The sequence below is a fragment of the Melitaea cinxia genome, chromosome 16 (genome assembly GCF_905220565.1).
Source record: "Melitaea cinxia chromosome 16, ilMelCinx1.1, whole genome shotgun sequence".
NCBI classification, from domain to species: Eukaryota; Metazoa; Arthropoda; class Insecta; order Lepidoptera; family Nymphalidae; genus Melitaea; species Melitaea cinxia.
This window is the reverse complement of record NC_059409.1, coordinates 9663271-9687956: the sequence shown is the minus strand read 5'-3', so window position 1 is coordinate 9687956 and position 24686 is coordinate 9663271. Positions and strand designations below refer to the sequence as shown.

The 24686-nt window shown below is 32.8% G+C and overlaps 1 protein-coding gene across 1 annotated transcript in view; it reads left to right on the top strand.

Moving 5' to 3' along the window:
* Positions 1-24686, top strand: part of LOC123661247 (apoptosis-stimulating of p53 protein 1-like) — a 132260-nt gene that overhangs the window by 93229 nt on the left and 14345 nt on the right. Inside the window, exon 4 of the mRNA XM_045596234.1 lies at positions 14984-15156. Within this exon, the coding sequence (XP_045452190.1) occupies positions 14984-15156 (173 nt within the window). The remainder of the gene's footprint in view (positions 1-14983; positions 15157-24686) is intronic.

Below are 24686 nucleotides of genomic sequence, written 5' to 3'. Positions count from 1 at the left end.
TCAATAAATATCCATTCATTATTTAGCAGACGCGGCTAACAAATGATCGATCATATGTTTCGAAGACGATGCAAATTGTCTTTTAAATAACCTTGAAAATATAAATTTCCGTCAATTACCTACTGCTTAGATATAATCGAACTTTGTAAAAAAGATATTAGTATAAGATCGATCGACTTTAATAAACCTGATTTCCTTTCTTATTGTAACAAAATATTAGATCTTGAATATGATATTAAATTTTATGTAATAATTCAAGAATTCATTTTGCAGAATAGTTAAAATCGAGTATTCATATATCACATTATATTTCCTAATCTGTAAAAACAAATCTGTATCCGTACTATCGGATACCGTACATTTATATTTGCGGCGTTTCTATAAGTAAACGAATTCTTCAATCGATATACGAGTACAAGTTGTATTAGGCAGTCTATAGAGTTCTTTAAGCAGTATATAGTGTTTGTCAATCCTACGTCTGAATAAATTCAGTGTCAAAATAAAAATAATATATGTAACGAAAAATTGTACTATAATAGTTATGTAAATTATTACTGAAAATGTTTATCTTGACAGGATTGTCGAGATACCAAATAGTTAGAATATAATTGAAGTTAGATAGATTCGATTATAGCTATGCTCTGCAGTTTTACACACAGTATATTTCACTCATTTTTAGGGTTCCTTACTTCAAAAGGAAAAAACGGAACTTTTATAGGATCACTTTGTTGCCGTTTCTCTGTCAAGACCCTTCTTCTAAGGAACGCGTGGAGGTATCAAGGTGAAATTCATGTCAATAACTCTGTAAGGAAAAACTACTCCTGAAAAACCTTCTATTTTTAAGCAACCTAAACTGAATTCATAATTTATATTTTACACATTTCCTATCTACGTAATTGGTTTTAAAAATTCATAATGTAATTTTAGCGTGACTCGTAAATCTCACCTGGGGCACTGTCACCTGTCGGGATCAACGTTATTCTAACATACCCTTACTACAAATAAAAACTTAATCAGAATTTTCAATAACAGGAACTCAGTGTTTACTTTACTTAATAAATCATAACATATATTAATTAAAATTAGTAACTTTGTAGGTGTTTGTTTGATCTTGTTTGATTTGAACTTGTTTGATCAAAAATTGTTAAATTGAAATATAGTGTAAACATATTTTTTCTTATAACGCACCTTTGAATTGAATACTAACTACTACATTTGTAAGGCTAATATTTAAGATGAAAAGATAACCTAAGAAACGTATATGATATAAAAATATTATTTTGACCCATTTCAATGCGATTGCGTTTGTGTTTGACGTTTAGCCTGCGGGAATAATCAGAACTCTAGTAGTACAAGATCCATTGTCAAGACTCCAAATAGGAATTCGATTGTTATAACTATAATTCGCTTCCAAATGCTGGCTGTTGCATAAGGAATGATCCGCCTGAAATACCAGATTCGACCAACAATAGGAAATTCAATTAATGTCTGAACTATTGACTGCCTAGATTGTCCTATCACTATTTTAGTATCGTTTTCAAGTTGTACTTTTTAGATTAAAGAAAATGTTTCTGACTTATAATGGATATATTAATCAAGTTTATATATTTCTTTCTGGTATAGCTATTTCTGCGTTTCGTTAGATATTTAACTCAGTAATAAACAAACAAAAAATAATAATTATTTTTTATAAATTTCAAATATTTAAAATCTTGTTTCCTTTTTCGAATTGCGAACATTAATGAATGACAAATTATATTCATTAAATATAAATTTCTTACTCTTATAAAACGGTGAGAGTAGGAATAAATCAAAATTAGCGCTCGAGGTGTAAAACCTATTATACACGGGACAGATTGCAAATGGAATGTCAATTTGAGATCTAAGGGCCAGCCATATCGTATCGATCACCTTTTCTAGAGTCGAGCTTACACGTTCTATAGGAGAGAAATTGTTAAAGAGAATCGTCGTTTGATTCGCAATGACACACGATAGAGATCGTTTAAGATACTTGTAAATGATTTGTCATCTAATTGAAAGATATCATATAACGTGACAATGGTTTTTGTGAAAAAGTCATCAAAATTTGGTAACTATTAGAATGTATTACCTAAATTACTATGAGACAGATGCGCAAACCCGAGTATCTCAATATTAGATCTCTAAATAGAACGATCTTGATCTGACATTGCGACCTAATTATGACAAATTTATAATGACATTTAGTTAGTAGAGGATTCCAAGTACGGTCGACCTTCACTCATCTGCCTAACAGATGGTAATAACTGTTATCAAATAAAATATGTTTTTGAACAAGGACCAACTTTTAAGAAATTTTATTGATGAAAGTGTCTGCTGTCACATTTTGATATTACGTTGCTGGTTGGATTAATTCGAAACTAAAAATATTTTGATATTTTATTTATTTTTAACCGACTTCAAAAAAGGAGGAGGTTACTCAATTCGACCGTATATATATTTTTTTATGTATGTTCGGGGATATCTCCGTCGTTTATGAACCGATTTTGATAATTCTTTTTTTGTTGGAAAGGAGATATGCCTACCTGGGATCCCAGAGGAATCGAGGGAAGCTCTCGAAAATCCGCATAACTTTTTATTGGGTGTATCAATTTTGATGATTTTTAATTTAATTTAAAGCCGATGTGTATCATGTGGTCACATTTAAATTTTATCGAGATCTGATTACAACTTTTGGAGTAATCTTTGATAATGCGTACTTGACTATTTTTTTGTCTACCTACGTTATATTACTTGTCGATAAAATTGAAGTCTTATTAGATTTATAGTATTCAATTTTCATTGCCTCTCCTGCTTTGCAAAAAAAAAAGCAAGAAAAAGCCGCATTGAAAGAAATTTTAAGTCGTCTATGTCTAGCAACGGATAATAGTGTAGTGTAGGAGAAAGTTTACAAACCTTTCTATTTCATAGGAAAGCTCCGACAATAAGTCGTTGGTGTTTTATCCATTTACTAATTGTAGCTTCGTAATGAAACATTGACTAACTATATTTTTAACCGACTTCCAAAAAAGGAGGAGTCATATCTAATAATGCGTTTTTACTTGACGCTTTTTTCGTCGACCTACGTTGTATTATACCGCATAACTTTCTACTGGATGTACCGATTTTGATAATTCTTTTTTTGTTGGAAAGAGGTTAGTTAGTTTGATGCCATGATAAGGAAACCAGGATCTGATGATGGGATCTCAGAGAAATCGAGGGAAACTCTGGAAAATCTGCAATAACTTTTTACTGGGTGTATCGATTTTGATAATTTTTAATTTAATCGAAAGCTGATGTTTATCATGTGGTCACGTATAAATTTTATCGAGATCTGATAACTACTTTTTGAGTAATCTTTGATAACGCGTAGTTACTTGATTATTTTTTCGTCGATCTACGTTGTATTACTCTTCGATGTAATTGAAGTCGGTTTTTTTTCGTTTGCGAGCAAACACAATTATTTCTTGCATTTTTAACTGCAAATTTGAAATACGACGACGTTATACAATAAATTCTAAGAAATTTTTGTGTGCAGTAAAATTGTATGAATGTGCCAGAATTACACACATTGAAATGCCGCCAGGGATTTGTAAGAGGACTATATTTATTTTAATTTTACATACCTAACACGTAAATGTACTGTTCAATGTATCCAGGCTGCGAAAATGCAATTTTAAATAAAATGTAACAAAAATAATGTTTAATAATAAAGCTTTAGTAACTGCATGACGAAATTGCTTCAAAAGACCGTTTGGTGATCAAATATTCATTCTATAGTAAACAATGACCATTGTACAAAAATATTAGAGGACTATGAATTTTTACTTCTTTTTAACGAAATTTTTTTGCTTACTCATAGCAGTTTGTTTAAGGGCTTTTTAAAAATATTTCACCTGGCTCTTTCATAAAATGAATGAAACTTTTTGTAAAGAATGATTGAGTCCTATCCAAACATTCTTAAAATATTTATAATATATTTTAAATTAAAATGGAACTCCTTTTTTATAGATCTATGTTTATCTCTGTATTTCTTTACTTATCTAGATTAAATATTTTTTCTATTTAGTTGTGCATTATTTATCTGCATCAGTGTGCTATGTCATAAGTCATTAAAATTAGATAAAATCCATTACGATATATTATGCACTATAACTATATCGTATATGGACTTCGTATTGGATTCAAACATGATCACATATCTAAATGATGTAAAAAAGTAGTGACTGCCAATTCGCTTTCGCAAGAATACGCATATTCTTAACCTATTTTATTCTATCCTGTTGCAGCAGCTTATCTAGGATAACGATTCAAATTTTTTTGTGATTCCCATGAACGCAGCCGTCTTTCTGACGAGCAGCCTTCGTTCTGAGGATAGCTTACTTCTTGAAATTTACTCTCACTCCTCTTCCTTATATACTAAATATTTCACTGTTCATTGTTCAACTTTCTCGACTTTGAAATTCGTCACCCTTGCATATTAGATGTGTACAATCCCGTTTAAAAAAAAAGACTGTCAAGTAGCATTTTCTAAAAATTCAACTGTAATATTGATATGTATATATATATATATATATATATATATATATATATATATATATATATATATATATATACATATACGTATGTATGTGTTTTTGTGTGTATTTATAAGTCATTTTTATCTCATGATACTTTGTTATAATCTATCTTTCCATTTATTGTTTGGTGTACAATAAAGTATATTATTATTATTATATCTTCATTACAGCCTATACAGTACACTGCTGGACATAGGCCTCCAAAAGTTTACGCCAAAAATAACGTGAACTTATGTGTTTTGCCCATAGTCACCACGCTGGGCAGGCGGGTTGGTGACCGCAGTACTGGCTTTGTCGCACCGAAAACGCTGCTGCCCGTCTTCGGCCTGTGTATTTCAAAGCCAGCAGTTGGATGGTTATCCCGCCATCGGTCGGCTTCTTAAGTCCCAAGGTGGTTGTGGAACCTTGTTATCCCTTAGTCACCTCTTACGACACCCACGGGAAGAGAGGGGGTGGCTAAATTCTTTAGTGCCGTAGCCACACAGCATTATTATATAGAAAGGCTAGAACATAATAGCTAGTTAGTAAAATATACACAAATAAAATATTAACCAAAAGAAAAAAAATAACCGCTTTTAAGATAAAAAATTGCGACCTAGGCTTATTGGGCTTTAAGGATTATCTCGACGAAATGTTTAGCTTTGTGGTTTCTGAAATATAATTAAAAGAAGGAGTCAAAATATTTTTATGCTGATCCACTCTAAATATCTTTGTTTGATTATTATTTTTTTTATGAACAACTATACCGTGTGTTGTTTTTATTATGTTTGAAAGAGGATACTAAAATGATAAAAATTATTACTTTTAAACAGTTTTAACCTTTCCCACGGCAATTATTACAAAAAAAAAAAAAGTTTTAAGAAACCGCATACTCTATATTTGATAATTAACATTACTTTATAAAAATTAAATTGAAAAGAACTTTATGTACTCGAAATAATATTCAATTACTTAAAGAAAACTATATTTGGAAGAATATTTTGCGTTTCACAAACAGTCTTGGAAATGATTATACACAGTAATTGCTTAGATAATTATGTGGAAATGTATCCCTCTTAGATTAACGACCAGCGCTATTGAAGTATGAGAAAATGGTGATTGCTTGAAAAAGCGTGTTTCTTATAACATGATTTAAGATTTTTACATTATTGACCTAAAGATAATTGATAAGATTTTTTTATTTATTTATTATGATCGTATCTTTTTGAATTTACTAAATGTTTTTTTTTTTATTAAACTGTCAATCGCGAAACATATTATTAAAATCATTTAAAGTTTTAGAGCGTTTTTCATTTGTCAGCGCGAGTTAGCCATAACCTCTCTCTCTCTCGTCGCAGATGTTCTTTAGCGATGCCAATATTATGATTAAGCTTTAATAAATATATTACTGACTCTAAAGATGGTACAAGTAAAAATTCTCGACGTAAATTTAAATGTAGCAGGAGTTTTGCAGTAAAAGTACTTCTTAAGCAAACTAACAACCAAGAAGAAAATCTTTTGTTTTATATAAATTAATATTTAAGCGATGGAACACTGTATTAGCCATTGCTTACATAGTTACTTGACCAGTATGAACTTTTGTAAAGGTTTTAATCGTTTAACTGTAAATGCCTATGATTTCGTGTACGATTCTAAACTTATGTGGTCAGCGGTATTTCGTGGCCATTGACAGATTTGGCCAGTGACAGATTTATCACTAACAATATCCTAGCTTCGAGACTTTTTTGGATTTGGATTTCCTATGTGTTTAATTGTCCTACGAAATTTTATGAGGTTTATCGTAGTCTCACTTTTAAAACCTGTACTCAAAATACTTTTATTTCTTAATATAATAACTAACCTATTCAATATAAATTGTATATTTATCGTATGATGAATGAACGATGAACAAAGCTTAAAATATGAGAACTTTCGATTCAATAAATAAAATATTGTAAGAAGCAGCTCAAGTATAATTTACTTGTGGCAAATCGACATATCACGTCGTACCTGGCATCGAACGACACAGAGTCGGTCACGCATCCTCAAGTCGCGGCAAATCAATAAGTTTCATAGTTGAGTCACTTGTTACTGTTTCTTGATTGTTCGAAAGTAAAATTTATGTAGTCGTGTTTATATTTTTCGCTTGTTCATTTTCGTCAATTGTTTGAAAAACTCATTGACCTATTTTAAATATAAACTTATTTTAAATATATCTTTCTAATTATGTTTGTGTTAAATATTTGAACATTATGCAAGGTCCGTGTTTGAAACAACCGGTTTTTATCGTTTTAATAAAAAAAGTGTGTGTGTCCGCTTCGACGCGCGACTGGAGTTTATTCCTTCAGATTGACTGTCTAAATAGGCACAAAAAAGGCTTACTAGTCTAAGAAAAAGATTAATAGGTACCACATCAATTGGTAAATAAACGAATCAAACAACGCCATAGATAGATAGCGTTAAAAAACGTAACACGCTCATTCGGTCAGTAGATTTTACTCCTCATATTTTTTTCATACCGGGGGCCTTGTATGAAATCGATTCTTAAGAAGTAGGCTCCAAAAATTACAGCAACCGTTTATGGTTTTATATTTCACCTTTCTAAAAAGAAAACAGTATTTTTGTATTGTTTGAGACTCGTGCATCTTTGTAGTCACTATTTTGACTTTATTATTTTTTTTTTATTAGTAAATATGTTGAATTAGTCGCTTGAAGTTGTCCAATGAAAAAAAAACCTTCACAATTATTTAATAGCTCTCGGATATTATGTGCGAATATTTTCTCGAGGGTGAAAAATCGTTTCAGAGATCATTTTTCATGTTAACCCTCGTAAGTGTTAAATACCCGTTTTGTTTTTGCCAGCGTACATCAATTTGCGCCTGTTAAGCTTTTTGTGGTCTATTTGAAATAAACATTTTAACGTACCTACGTGTAATAAAATCGCTCACAAGCCAATACTGTACACACAATGCGAAAGTTTCTATGGATGGATCTTTCTACTGTTTCACGAAAAAAACTACTGAACGGATTGTAATGAAAATTGGTAAGTAGATAGTTAGAGATTGAGAATAAGGCTTAAAACATCATGTTATGACTCATATAAATGAATTAATAATCTTTAAGGTGAACATAGATTAAACATGACAAGTAGTAAATAATAAATTACAGATTTCGATATTTTTTACATTTCAGTACATTCTAATATATCATTTCAGTACATTATAACGTTATATCAGTTTATTGTTAAAGCTATGGAGAGGATACTAAATCCAATAAATTATATTTTAATTATAGGAAGAGGTTATGACAGGTTATTCGTATTTACTTGTAGTGGCCTCGTGGACCCGGGTAGACATTTTCATGCTAGTCGTCAAGTAATAAAGTACAGTCTATCAGTGAATGATAAACGAATTTGATTTACACAGTATCATTTCTATGTTAATTTTCATGTGTTAGTAAGTGCTAGATTTATATGACTCTAATGCTGTTACGTTATTGTTTGTTTTTGGTTATCATGGATAGTAATAGAATATTACACTAGTAAGGTAAATTTATGATATTAAGACAGTTATTTTATCTTTCGAATAAAAAGAAAGTAAGTGATATGTACCTTAGCAGTGAGTGATATGTATTTTTATAGCGAGTGATGTGTACCTTTGAGAAATGTAAATAAATATTTATTTAATAAATTAACTTATTTACAAATGTATTTATATTCAAAAAGTTTTGTAAAATAATATACAGAGTAAACACACCATATGTGATTATAATAAAATAAATAAATTAATTCAATAATTATATTTTTTTTTCACATATTTAGTATATTACTGTTTTAAATACAACACCGCCACTGAGAGATTGTACACGATTATATAATAAAAGTAAAATTAAAATTTTAAAAACCCCCGACACAACAAATAAACTCTAAAAACTAATAAATAATATTCTAAATCTATTATAATTATTATCCTCAGATATATTATGTAAGTTCAAATATTTTAATTTTCCAAGCGTCGTCGCGTCGGGTGACCGTTCAAGATTATGCAGTATTTTTTCAACAACAGCTAATTAATTAACGAATTACATTTAGGTACGAGCGATCTTACGCACGGCGAGCTCGGTGTGCTGTACGCGGCGCGAGGGTCGTTGCAATTTGCGACTACACCTACCTGGTTTTCTCACTAAGTGGTCCCGCTAGATGGCGCTAGTTTCTTTGTGTATCCTTAACACTACTCCCCTCTTAGAGATGCTCGTCCCGAGCATCGTTGTTACTGCCATGGTAACGCGCCAGACGGTCTATGTGTACCACTTTGAATGTCCCTCTTGGTTGCTTTTGAATCCTGTAAGTCACATCATTCAGTCGGGTAACCACTTTGTATGGACCGTCCCACTTGGTCTGCAACTTTGGCGATTGCCCTTTCCGGCGGGTTGGGTTATGCAGCCACACCAGTGACCCTTCCTTGAAGCCGCTCGTGTTCGATTTCCGGTCATATCTGGTTTTCATGTTCTCGCTTGAATGTAACCCATTTTCCCTAACCAAGGCGTGTATATAGCGCATTTTTTCCCTTAAATCGCTGACATAGTCTTGTACGGTATTTGGTCCCTCCGGTGCCCCTCCAGTCAATAGGTCTACTGGTATTCGTAATTCTTTACCGTAATTGACATATGCCGGGGTACCTTTAATGCGCTCATGCTCGGCGGTTCGGTACGACAGAAGGAAGAGTGGTATATACTTGTCCCAATCTTTTTGTTTGTCGTCTACCAATTTCGCCAAATGCCTCTCCAGGGTCTGGTTAAATCTCTCAACCATTCCATCAGACTGTGGATGGTACGCGGTGGTCCTCGTCTTATGCATGCCCAAAATTCTGCGCACTTCCTGGAGTACTTGCGATTCAAAGTTCCTGCCCTGATCGGAATGGATTTCTAGAGGCACGCCAAAGCGACATATCACTTCTTCGACTAACTTAGAAGCGACTGTTGTAGCTTCTTGGTTTGGTATGGCGAACACTTCGGGCCATTTGGTGAAGTAGTCCATGACGACCATAAAATACTTGTTTCCCGATTCCGTTACAGGAAATGGCCCCGCTACGTCAATTGCAATCCGTTCCCACGGTGCACCGACGTTATACAACCGCAGATTCCCACGGCTCCTGGTCTGTGGTCCTTTTACAGCAGCGCAAGTAGTACATTTGCGGCACCAATCCTGTACATCATCTCGACAATGCAACCAGTAGAATCGTTCTCGCACTTTTGTTAACGTCCTCTTGACACCTAGATGACCTCCTGATACGCCATCATGTATTTCACGGAGAACATCTGGTACCCTCGTTCTTGGGACAATTATCTGAAGTTGGAACTCTCTGCCGTTAGTCTTCTCCCATTTGCGGTAGAGTATTCCGTTTTGAAGTATCAGACTGTCCCATTGAGCCCAGTACGCCTTAGTGACAGCGCCAGTGGGTGCAACCTCACTCCAGATTGGTTTTACATCACCCCGTTTCTTCCATGTGATGATGTGCCGAAAGTCGTCATCTCTTTCTTGAGCTTCCCTCATAGCATCATTCTCCCAGATACCCAAAGGACTTGTTCTCGTTAGCTTTAATGCTACTTCATTAGAATCCTGCTTAACACAATGTTTGCAGACTTCCGAACACTGCCTTCGTGAGAGTGCGTCGGCATTCCCATGCATCTTTTCGCTGCGGTGTTTCGTCTTGAAGTCATACTCCTGATCCCGGGCAGGGGGCGAAGCCCCTTGCTTCTTCAGCTCCTCTATTTGTTCCTCGATCCTTTTCATCCTTGCTATCTGGGTCTTCTTCTGCGGACAGTTGAGCTGAAGATGGCCCTTCTCGCCGCACTTGTAGCACATGACTCCATAGCTTTTCTTTGTAGGAGCCTTGACCTCCTTGACTTCCTCAGAGACCTCGCGGATCTTATAGGTCTGCCGTATGTCATGGCGAACAGCCTCGACCTCCAAAGCATGCGCCATGCTTCCTTTAACGATGTATGGTGACGAAGCCTCACTGCAGCTCTGACCTCCAGGTCTTTGATTCCGTCGATAAATGCTTGAACAATATTCGTGTTTACCATTTTGGTGTCGGCTTCTGGGTGTGCCTTCCTGACGAGTTTTTCAATTTCTAACGCCCATTGTTGTAGTCCTTCTCCTGGGCGTTGAACTCTGTCACGCAGTTGGGCACGGAACACGTGCTCCAGATGTCGATCCCCGTATCGGGATTCAAGTGCCTCCATCAAGTCTTGGAACCCGTTTCCTGTATGTGACAGTGCTTCCAGAACCGACAAAACTTGCCCTCTGAGCGCAACAGTGAGAGCGGTCAGGCATTGCTCTTCCGTCCATCCGTTGGCAGTAGCAACAGTCTGGAATTGTCGACGATAAGCGTTCCACGAAGTAGTGCCGTCGTATGGAGGCACTTTCACTTTTGATCCTTGCGCCACTCCGGTAGTTCCGCTAGACATCACAATTCCCATGGTTTCAAGGCGTACTACTCTCTTCTGTAGTTCAGTGAGGCCGGTTTTCACATTTTCAAGATCCAATCCTAACCCGGCAACTCGTTCTTCCACTACGTCGACATCTCTTCGAAGCTTAGTCACCGCGTCACTAACAACTTTTACAGCACAAAGCGTTTTTTCTTGTAGCTCTTTTTGTTGCTCTTGTAATTCTTGCAAAGCACCACGAATTTCAGCCTTTTGTTGCTCTTGTGATTCTTGCAATTTGAAACTTGTTTGCTCTTGTGATTCTTGCAAAGCACGAATTTCAGCCTTTTGTTGCTCTTGTGATTCTTGCAAAGCACGAATTTCAGCCCTTTGCAGCTCCATTAATTTAATTAAACTTCCTAATTGAAGAGCCACTTGAGAGTCTGTAGAAGTTACGGCGGAGCTTGAGACAAAGTGGGTGGGGCCTGAGCCTGAGTGGGCGGGGCCTGACTCAGGGTGGGCGGGGCCTGACTCAGGGTGGGCGGGGCCTGAGCCCGAGTGGGCGGGGCCTGAGTCTGAGTGGGCGGTGCCTGAGCCCGAGTGGGTGGGGCCTGGTGGGCGTGGTCAGTGGGCGTGGCATGATAGGCGGGGTCAGTGGGCGGGGCTTGGTCCACGGTGGGCGGAGCTTGGTCCCCAGTAGGTGTGGCCTCCGCAGCTCGTTGCGCCCTTGTCCTGACGCCCTTGACGTCCTTAAAGTCTTCTCTCGGAGTCAATGGCATCTCCAAATCTCACTTCCGACACCAGTTGTTACGTGTTAGGGTTCGAAGGATTTGGAGAGAAAGACCTGCTGACTCTTTTCAAGACTTTATTCACAAGCACTAGGTCCAACACAAAGTACTAGGTTCAAACACTAAGCACTAACAATGTCCTATGTCGTAGCCAATGTCGTAGGTTTCGCTGTTACCACACTTGATCACTAGTTTTCACTCTTGAAGTCGCCTCGAAGATCGCTCAAACTGAACTATACTCGCTCGCCTCGCTGCGGCTATTTATATCGGCCGAGACGAGGCCCAGACCATTCTGGAAAGTTCGCGCATGTACCCGGTTTTCGAGACTATACTTCTATATAGTTCCACAGTTGTTCCTCTAACGCCATCTAGTATTGAGTAGAGAGTTTCATGCTGTTTCTGTCTTTGCGTGGTTTCAATGGTTGCCGCTAGATGGCGCTAGTTTCTTTGTGTATCCTTAACAATATTACTAGTAAACTTTTTTTAAATTATTTATGTAATTTTATACTGTCGACAAAAATAAATAAAGACATGTTTTTTTATTTCACTTAATAGTTTGAATTATTATTATTATTATTTTTTTTTTGATTTATTTTACGGTATGTGTTATTTTCTAAAATACTAAATTTCCTAAATACTTTTACGTACTTAATGAAAACCAATCAACAAAATAAAAAAAAATAAAAAAATCAAGAACTGGAAAATATATATAAAATTCAACATTTTTTTTTCATATTGTGTTGCTTCTATACTATCCGAAGGAACTTCGTTCCTATTAATTTTACTTTTATTTTGTCCTTTTTAAAGTAGGTATAAATAGTAGGAAGGTATTTATAGTGACTAGTTAGTTGAGTTAGTAACTTAGTTAGGTACTAGGATATCAGTTTTAATTTTTTACCTAATTTCGAATCTATAGGACATACGGAAGGTAGTCAGATCCCCTCATCAACTACTAAAGAGCTGGGGATCTTCAAACGGCTGATCAAGTCATGGTTACCTTACCATATACTTTCAATATCACTGAACTAGCACGGTTCCAAATTTCGAACTATAGTATATAAGGAAGTTAGTCAGATCCCCTAATCAAGTAGAAAAGAACTGATTATCTTCAAACGGCTGAACAGATTTTCATGAGACATGGTTAAGAACACGCGGAGTAAAATTATCTATGACATAAAAAAACTGAACGAAAATCGGTTCATCCGTTTGGGAGCTACAATACCACAGACAGATACACAGATACACAGACACGTTAAACTTATAACACCCATCTTTTTGCGTCGGGGGTTAAAAATAAAAACAGAAATTATAAAAGGATTTAAAAATATATATATATTTGAATTTTATTTACAAAAGGTTAAAGCTTGTATAGATAAGTAAAAGGGTGATTGGAGCTTGTGATTTTTTTCACTGTTCAAAACAAATTTGAAAAATTTTGGTATTGAAATAGCGAAAGGGAAAGTTTGTTTTGTTTGTTTTTTTTGCTATATATTTATTTTCCTAAATGTATTTATTTAATTGATCAGAAACTAATACATAATATTTTATTTTGCTAAAGAATATTTTTTTAGAATTATTTTAGTGTGTTAGATCTTATATTTTGCGTACAAATTCTTTACACAAAACCCACTTTTTATTTTTTAAAGCTACTTCGAATAAAATATATTTTAATAATAAATACTAAATCACAGCAAGAAGTCCATAATTAAATATTAGATAAGGACTTTTGGGTCATAAAATTGTACAAGAAGCTATATTTTCAAACTTACTCTATTATTTAAGCCCTGGAGTAAACGAATCTGTTTTATCACTTTATTATCCAATGTAGTCAATTAAGAATTTTTTTAATGTAATAACTGTAAGACCTGAATCCGCCAACCCGCATTAGAGCAGCGTGGTGGATTAAGCTCTGATCCTTCTCCTACATGGGGAAAGAGGCCTATGCCCAGTAGTGGGATATTACAGGCTGAAGCGTAAAACATGAATATATTAACTAATTTGTACTTAAGTAAGTATCAAATAAAGGCAGTAAAAACTTTAGTAAGTTGAGTGTAAAATTAATTAAAAAAAAAAAAAAAAATTAACTAAGGAGAAATTAACTTAAAATTTATTTTGATGTGATATGATGATTTTTGATGTGATATTCAAAAATGTTTAAAATTTACTTTGAAGTTACCTTATTTTTCGAACAGTTATTACTTGATGTACTTATTTCATAAACTTTCAATTTTATCCAGTTATTTAGAGGTTAAACTTGCACGACTGATCAAAAGAACTTAAGTTTTTGTTATTATTTTTTGAAAGATAAGTAATATTCGATGGTAAATATTTCCAATAAATAAGATTTAACTTGTAACTTCTGTTTCTATTTGAACATAAAAAAGATAATTGAAAAGCGTATTACGAACATTGCCTAGCAATTTGAAGTAAACTTAGCGATAAGAGTGAATGCAATCGCATACATTTTACGATCCTTATCAATTGCGAAACAATGTCCCATTCGGTTTCATGGTTTTCCACATCATATAAGAAACGAAACAGCTACATCGCAGTATCTATAAAATCTTAAGCAGTTATCATAAACATTACATATTAATAAATTTAGTACGAATATTTACAGGTTAGCACTTGTTTTTTAGAATAATATTGTAGTGTTAATTGCAAATGAACGGCCTGCTTATAAGGCTATGGTTCTGTGACGACGTTTCATATAGATAGAAGCCCTCTTTATTGTCTTCAGTAATTGAAAGGTCTGAGGCATTTCCCTTGGAGCATTTAAATTGGTCGCAGCTGGCTATTTTTACAGTGAAATAGCATTTTTTGTTTCAATTTGCTTTCAATGATGAAAATTATACGTAATTACAAATGGCGACACCTTACTTTTTTGCAAACTGATTTTTCACAAAATTTGAGTTTATCACAAGGAAATTTAGACAAAAACATGGAGCTGAACAAACCAGAAGGAGAAAAAAACAAATACTTAAATCACAGCATTGATTTAATTTAACTAAGAACCTAATAATTATTACATACTCCTCAGTTATTGGCAAATGTTTAAATGACAAGAATTCTGAAAATATTGATTACTAACATGTAATAGCTGTCTGTTATTTAAAATGTTAATAATAATTTAAACGTATGTAAGTTTATGAGAAGAAAATTTTATTAAAAAAAAATCCATTTCTATTCTAGCCAGTGACCTCGAGTCAATACGGGCACTATTTAATGAAAAAGAAAAGGAGCTCTCAGTCGCTGTTGCGAAGGTAGAAGAACTAACGAGACAATTGGAAGAATTAAGACGAGGGAGAGTTCAGCCAGCGCCGCCCTCAGCGCATGAGCTCGACAAGTTGAGGCGAGAGTTGATGGTGAGTTACGAGTTGATTAGTAAAATTATATTAATTATATAACCTGTGTTCGACAGAGCCGTAGTTTGTTCGAGAGAATAAAGAGAAAATGAAATTTTCTAGAAATCATACAGACCAAAATACGAACCCGATATGTAACCTATTTTCGGGAACTTATGTGTGTATAAAAGTATAATATGAGTGTAATATAAAATATATACTGTAAATATATATATTGTAAAAAAAATCTGACATTTCCACTAAAACGTCTCTAATTTTAGGTTCCAGCTATAATCAATCTCAAGTGCAACTTGTTATTATAAGAATAAAATCTAATCGAATTACATTCGGTACTAAGAAATATGAGAAAAACTTCGTAATCTCAATATTCTAGGTTCTATGTGATAGCTTTTAAATACATTGCCTTTCCATGACTAGCCTGAGTAGACCAGCAAATTGTTTCATAATAAAAGTATTTATAATTACTATTGTGTATTGTGCTGTGTGGCTACGGCACTAAAGAATTTAGCCACCCCCTTCTCTTCCCGTGGGTGTCGTAAGAGGCGACTAAGGGATAACAAGGTTCCACAACCATCTTGGAACTTAAGAAGCCGACCGATGGCGGGATAACCATCCAACGTTGAAATACACAGGCCGAAGACGGGCAGCAGCGTCTTTGGTGCGACAAAGCCAGTACTGCGGTCACCAACCCGCCTGCCCAGCGTGGTGACTATGGGCAAAACACATGAGTTCACGTTATTTTTGACGTAAAGTTGTGGAGGCCTATGTCCAGCAGTGGACTGTATAGGCTGTAATGATAATTACTATACTTTAAAAGGAAAAGCCACGAAAAAAAATATATTTATCTATGAAATGCCTACGTTGTCCATCGTTAAAAATAATAAGCAAAATAATTTGAGCAAAAAAAAATCTATAAAACATCCTACAACGCAAAAGGCAGAAAAAAAACTGTAGAAACAGTAAGATATGCTTTATAAACGTATAAATGTCATTAAAAAGTTTAAAGTTAAATTTAGAACTAAACCGCAATTAAGATGCCGACATCATTCGCTCATTTAACGAAGTAAATTTTAGTCATACTTACTCGAATACCGCTCAGACCAAGAGATATGAAAGGTGACAAATGACCATTAACGTTTTGAAAGACTTTGCAGCATTTATTTTTATTTTTAAACATAACTTTATAACTGCATGGAATGTGCGAGATGCCTCAACATCAGTCGAACAGATGAATTGATATCAGATTTTATTTCAAATATGAGCTCCAATAATTAGATTTTCAACTGCTAAATATAAATTTTGAAAATTTATTTAGTTTTCGAAGATATCTACCAACCGGCAGTCCAATGTGGTGATTTAAAAGTGGTTTTTGTCTAGCAGTAGGATTGTTTCAGTTTCTAACTGAACAGAACAGTACCTATCTCTATATTATAAAGCTGAAGAGTTTGTTTGATTGTTGAATGAACTACTGGTCCGATTTGAAAAATGCTTTCTGTGTTAGATAGCCCATTTATCGAGAAAGGCTTTAGGCTAAATATCATCACGCTTAGAACAATAGGGGCGGAGTCCAAGCAGACGAAGTCGCGGGTTGAAGCTAGTACTAAAATAAGTCTTTATATATTTTTTTGCTTTCTATATTTGTAATAAACTGATAAATTATCCACTTAAGTTAAAACCTAACCTTATTCCAAAAGTGAGGTCATAAGTGATAAAATGTAGTAGTGGGTTCGTAGGATAATTTACATTCAGTAGAGGTCATACTATGGAGATGAGTTATGCGAATTTAACATCGTTTGATTGATGCGTAGGTTTGTCTTTTCGCATTAATTTAATAAAGCATCGACCGTACTTGTTTTTTATTATAGATGCATTTGAAAAGAAAATAAATCGGATAGAAGGCGTATTCATTCGTATAAAATTACAAAATAAATAAATGTCTAAAATAAAAGTAGCCTTTACTTTTTTAAGTTACTCCTTACATCATCAGCTATCTACCACTGAACGTCCCTTAAAAATCGGTCCAGCCGCTTCAGAGATTAGCCGTGACAAACAAACAGACAGACAGATAGACAAAAATTGTACAAAATGTTATTTTGGTATATGTACCGTGTATACATCCATATACATTTGATAAAAAGTGGTTATTTAGTATATACTAGTATTTTTCTTTTCTTTTTAAAAGGTACAAATGTAATGTTATAGTTATAAAAAGAAATGAACATAACCGTAGCGAGCGCATAGCTGTCAGCACACTATTGCATTGAGATCGTCGCCAAGTAGGTTGCGGGCATTCGCTCAGTCTTGATAGTAGACTATTTCAAATGTCATTTTCTTAATATCTTTTACTAAATATCCATTATTATTAATGTGTTTAATATTTTTTAAGATATATAAAAAAAATAGATAATGAATTGTATGAATAATACGCCAAAGTTTCGGCCGCTATCTTGCGTCAACATGAAGGAAATGTTATTCTGCATTTCAGAATTACATAATAAATGACCGATATATAAAAATGTCACTATATTCTATGGTCAACCCATAAATGGAGAACGACTTGATTAAATTCATTTGTCTTTTGAGAAGATTCTCACGGGAGAAAAAATTAAGAAAATAAGTCCAATAAATTGTAAAATTTAAGAAAACCTAACGACTATAACTTCATGCGTTTGATAGTTCGCACTCTGAATGAACGCTTGGCAGGTCTGCTAATTTTCATATAAATTGAAATGTAACATCCTGTGAATCTAAGTATCTATTCGTTATCAATTCACATCGAGCTAGTCGCCAACTAGGTTGCGGACATTAGGTCGTGATTACAAACTCTCGATAGTACGATCTCTTTCATAACCACTGTCAACAAACAAGACATTTTATAAGATTTCAAATATAAAGTTTGGAGTAAAATTATATATTGCACGATATTGTTGAGCTCATTTAGTGCAAAAAGTTATTCTTTCGTGACAAATTTATTTCGATATTATCACCAAATGTTAAAGTTTATGATGATTAAGACAAGATGACATACTAATTGAAAAAATGTTTTCATAGTAATATTATTAAATTCACAAAAAAAAAAAAAAATAATATGGTGTGTAATTACAAAATTAAAATATTCAGTAGATTTCGCATTTGCAAAAATCATAAATTCGTATGATCTAAATACTATTTTTATTTCAATAGTCATAAATAAAATTATAATGTGAATAATGCGTTTAAGTGTTGGCAAGAGAATAATTGGCACTTTTAAATAATCATGTTTCGTGATTATCACACTAGTTAGCAGATCATTTCAGAATAGATCTCCGTAATGTTAAACGATACTATATACATCTTAAGGTATTTATGAAAATAATATTTGTTATAAGAACGTTCATAATATCGATCTTCTATAAAACCCGATGATACAAAATTATAAAATTCTAGAGAAATTCATTTATACGCTTAGTTGGGTATATTGGAAAAGGCCAGCGTAACAAACAATGTACGAACATGCTAAGGGAAATGTTCAGAGAATATAATATTAATCTAACGTTGTACACATTCAGAAAATTTGTTTCAAACGTAATAGATTTTATAGATATAAGTGATATTTCTCGTATAAATTATGCTTCGAATAGAAACCTAGTTAGTACCTATTAAATAGTGAAGTGAGTGTGTATGCGTATAATATGTGAGCTTATTTTGAATTTAAAGTACTTTTTTATTAAATCAAAAGTTTCATTCAAAATGAAAACCTATTCTCGTTTAAAATTTTTGTTACTCTAATGAGTTATGAAATGAAACTCATTACAAACTCCATGTAAACGTATCCTTATTCGTTGACTATATATAAAACTTTATAAGATAAAGCTTAACCATGTTTGAAATCTAATTTTTGATTACTTTTCCTCGATGGATCTTAAGATTTATCTCAGCGTTTATAATGCTTGTGTACGTGGTGCAATGTTTGCGCTTGATTCAGATTCTAATTTGACAATTTAGTTGTAGCTACAGCGTCGCGCGAGTTGCTTCATCTGATCTCACTGTACCTGACCCTTGACTATTGACATGGTCGAATAAACAATTACAAGTTCGAAGTGTTGTGCTATTAAATTTTCAAAATCAAAATAGCTTTATTCAAATAGGCTTCAATAGCATCTTCGAATCGTCATTTTATAAATTAAGATTTTGATTATTTTTAAAAGTGAAGCTACCACCGGTTCGGAATGCAGTGTCTGCAGAGAAAAACTGACAAGAAACTTCGCAATTACTCTTTAAAAAAAATATAAATTGTTTTTTTTTTTTTTATATACACATTTGGTAATTAATATCTTGCATGAAATACAGCGTCACTAAGTCCATGCATCTTTATCATTTATGTAATATAATGCATACTCATAAGTAATATAATGTATGTAGATCTTTATACTTATTACTTACAGTGTGTGAAGTGCAAGAGAGTTACAGTTCGGAAGTTTTAGTAAATTCTCACGTTTGCTTTCTTGTAAGTGCAAACTTTTACATAAATACTGTAATACTACTTTGACAGAATGTTCTTTTTCAATTTGAACTATTTAATAAACTGTACGTACTTTATTTTATTTCTGCAATATTTATTTAAAATTTAATACCAATAATATTTATTTATAATTTGAATTCAGACTTGTGTTTGGTCGCAAAATAAAATGCCAATAAACAAAGAACAAAACAATTTTCGAGTGATAATTCAATGTCACCCAGAATGGGTGAAAGTCAATCAAAGTAAATAAAAAATTACTATTGATAATAATGGTAGAGAACAGTAATTTATTAAAAATACTATACGATTCGCACGAGATGTGAAACCATCAAATATGTTCGTCCAAACAAACAAACGCAGCCTTCGCTTTGCAATTTTACTAGATAACAATTAGTACGTTTTTAATCTTTCTTACAGTTGTTACTTTTATGTGTTTGATTGGATCTTTAAATAGCTTAGATTAATTTCAAATGATTTTTGATTCTTTTAATCTCCTACACCGACTTTACACTCAAAACCTTTTGATATTTATAAAACTATTATTTTAAAAGTGCATAAAACAAATTTTTTGTCAACTGTTCATAATTTTCTGTTGCTACGAGAATGTCGGTTATCTAATAAAACATTACAATTAAGATTTATTAGCTTATTATATTTTATTTATTAGAATATATATTATATTTTATTGTTCTTTGTATTTTCTATAAGTATTAGAATGTACACATTTGTATTTAAGTTTATTATACAACTACACCACCTACCTAATTTTGATAATAAGTTGTATTGATATTTTTATAATAAATTGTGGTGTACATAAAGTATAAATAAATAAACATATTTAATATAATGTATTTGTTTATGTTAGTAAAATATTTGGCTTAAAATTAATGCAATACGATATGAATCTTAAGTAGTTTCTATTCCTTGCGAAGGCGATATATGTATACGAGTATACATATGTATGTTTAATATAATTGCGACGGTTACCATCTCATTTTGCCGTTGTCTGAACTTACGGTACCAATCTAATGTAATATCTACGAGATGAAATTTGTCGAACGAGTTCCCATCATGAAGCCCGTCAAGGCTTTAATAAAAAAAACTGTCAACTCAATTTTAGATTTATTATTCAAAAAATTGTCTTAGGTACGTTTAAACGTGATATTTTTTATAATTTTATATATTTTTTCCGATAGATTTTGAGAAATGTTAGTTTCATCGTCATTATTGATTTTCAAATAGATTATAGACTTATATTGTACCTAAAAGTAAACATTGTGAGTGTTACGAGAAGTGATTTGGTATTTCAATTTGGTTTTTATATTTTATTTTTATGTAATATTTTAACATTTCCTTATCTTATTTTTTTAAAATTTTCACTTACATTTTTGTACGTGTTAATTGCATACTTAATAATTACTTTACAAGTGTTTAAGATTATTATATGAGTTCGCTATAACTTTTTAAGCATGAAGTAATTACAGAAGCAAGCATAATCTAATTCCTATCGGACCCATTCAGCTTTAAATTAATTCTATTAATTTAACATTTGTTCAGCCGATCGCACCATATAATTGCTATTACGTAGTTTCGAAAGCCTCATTAATACATGTGCTTTTGCGTGTAATGTAATGAGAATGTAATATGGATACAATAATTATTGTTATATAGACAGACTAATTGTTAGACTTGCTTTTTGTATTGTATAATTTAGCTAGTAAAAATTGAATTCTAATTAAATACATTTGAAAGCGCAGTGAACATATTAACTATGTTTAAAATAGGTATATTTATGACGAAACAACAGAAGGTTTCAAAATTCACTACGAATAATAATATCAAATCGTAATCACCTTAAAACATACTAAAAAATGGAAGACATAAATAAAAAGACAAAATCGGTAATGTGAAAGTATTACAAGTGATAAAAAATAAATAATGACAATACACGAAATGTAACGGTACTTGAAAGTCGTATTGTTATTCGCGAAATATGCGGGTATATCGTTTGAATTGAAGCAAATACGTAAAGCTTACTTCCTTCTTTAACACACGAAAATTCACTTCATTCACACTCGCTAAATACTACCAGAATCCCAAGTTACTGGCGAATCGATTCTGGATTATTCGATGTGTCGATCGTATCGCTGTAAAATAATTTGCTATATTTCAATAAAATATCAATTAATGTGCTGAATGTATATTAGCTAATAGAAAAATAAATAAAATTTATTATGTAAAATTAATTAAAATATCATAATTGATAGGTATATGAAACCTTAAAAGAACGAATTAATACATATTGTACTATTTCTACTTATATTACAACGCGAAAAAGTTTTGTTGGTTTAGTTTAGTAACACTAGTTTTTTTATGCTGGATATACGACTGAATTTATGTGTGGTCGATGCTGTTTTATTGTTTCTTGACTGTTATTCTCAGCAGAATCTTCATATTGATATAAAGGTACCTTTACATATTCTATAATTATTAATTAAATGCATTTTTGGCGCTCTTTTTTGTTTGTTTTCTTGTTTGTAAGGTAAAGTTACAGACTTATACATACATATTATTTAAAACATCACGCTACGACGCATAGAAATGGAACAGTAAATAAATCGGACAATAATGAGACCGCGCGAATCCTGTCCTAAAAACTAATTTGTTTTAAAACAAATCTGAATTAACGGAAATAGTAGCCAAAAAAGTAAAGTTAGTTGTAGTAAATTCGTCTTAAAAGTCCTAAAGGATGATTCGGTTAGCTTGTTTGTGGGTTGGCTTCGTGGTTGTAATAAGACCGCATTAGGTCAAACACCACAAAACTATGTTTTTGGCGTTGACGAAGGTTGTGAAGAACAGTTTTTTTTTAACCTTATCCGTTTTTTTTTAATTTTCAGACGTCGTTTATAATATCTTCATGGCTAAAAAGAGACATTTTTAGTAGTACATAAGTACATAAAATAGCTTTACCGGATTTACGCGAAACTGTCTACGTTTTACTAAAATGAGAAATTTATTTAGTGATTGACATTTGGTTTCTCTATAGAATTTAAAATAAATGAAAATGAATGATAAAATACGATTTCTAAATGTTTCGATTTTTTAAAAATTTATCATTCAGATAAATACTCATTATTTAAGTCAGCTTTAGTGTCAATACGATATGTAAGAGAATGAAACAGCTTTATGCAGGTTACTGTATCATGATCGCTAGTGATTGGATTATATTAATATAACGCTATTCGGGCAAATTAATATGCACTATTGATCAAACTTTATTGAAGACTGCGTTTCGATTGTTTTCAAAGTTTTATTTCAATGCTAGCATATGAATTAGTACATATCTATAAGTTCCGGCCTCCTCAAGTTCAGGCCCACATTCCACATTTTCTACAATGCTCATCCAGCCTCCATCGGCAATAGCCGGGAAAAGTTGGGCCGGGAACTGAGGGCCGAAATTTTTGGCGCGTACATGAGTTTTGCCCATAGTCACACGCTGGGCAAGCGGGTTGGTGACGAACTTGGGGAGGCCTTCGCCGAACAGTGGATTCCGATAGGCTGATGTGTGTGATGATGATGATGATGATATAAATTCCGGGTGTTATTTTGCAATCACTTCAAGCTTTGCAAAAATTAATTAAAAGTTAATTGAATTGAAAAGTACCTTAGCAAGTATTACGAGAACACGATTTCACATAGTTTCAGTTGAATTATTATTATAAAATATTCAATTAAGCGTATTACTGACATATTATTTAAATTAAACAGATCATTTTGCCGTGAAAAATTAATTTTATGGTATGTAATCTAGAGAATTATTGAATTTTCGAACTCTTTCCGTATTACCGATTTTCAGTGCGGCATTCTGCAGAATCACTTGAAACTAAATCAATTTTTCGACGACTTTTTTGTAAAACTTGCTTAGTAAAGGGTTAGTACCTATACAATTTTACGACTGACCCACGCAAACGAAGGTCTTTTATGTGAACTGTTTTGGTAAAGCATAAAAACATACGAAATTGTACGTTTATCGAAACATTTTTTACGTTTATTTTATTTGCTTAATAAAAAGTCAAGTGTTTTATGAATATATTTCTATTACCAAAGTATTGTTTTTTTTTTCTACCGAAGAAGTTTTCCAATTTGTATGACAAATATTTCTTACGCGAATGAAAAAAAATGTGAAATTGGTCTCAACGCTGAGCAGAAAATTCGTTGACATGGAAAAAATCATTCAGGCGGAATTGATTCAATCCTAGAATGTATTGGTGGTCACATAAATCGAGTATAATAATGGGATTCCGATTAAATTTGGATAGTTTTATTTTATTGTATTTACCGGTATGTTTATTTTATTATTTGTTAAGTGTTTTACTCATGCCGGATAAGAAACCGATAATAGGAGAAATAAACTAAAAGTAAAAAACTTTTTAAAGACAAGCTTTCATTTTAAATTCGTTAAAAAGAATAACTTAAACTTTTCCTTCACAAATTTTGCTATCGACATTTGACGTCATTACAGAGTTTATATCAAAGCAGCTTGTCGCAAGACTTAAGTACTTGTATTTACTTAGTTCGAAAATTATAATGAATCAGATCAAGTCATTTAATTGACTTCTTTATCTACCAAGTTAAATCTCGAAAATAAATTGTGTACCGACGTTATACATACTTACGTACGCTACGTTACGTACGTAAAGCTATTAAAATAAATACCTGCTTTTTTCTTAAATTCTTGTTTTAAAATAATTTAGTGTACCCATTTCCGTGTCTTGTTGCGAAAAGGGGTGTATTTCTCGAATTTCCTGCATAAAATCTAAATGACTGAATCCACCGTGTAAATCACAATTAAATAGAGTAGTTACACATTAATAGTTATTTTTAAGACTCATCAGTTAAATAGAAATCGTACCGCATTGTCGATAACGTGTCACCAACAATGAATAGTGCATCGCTTTGAGTGAGATCAATTTGTGAATGGAAGTCAAACGATATACTCGTATATGTTTGCAAGGTTCTATCTAAAATA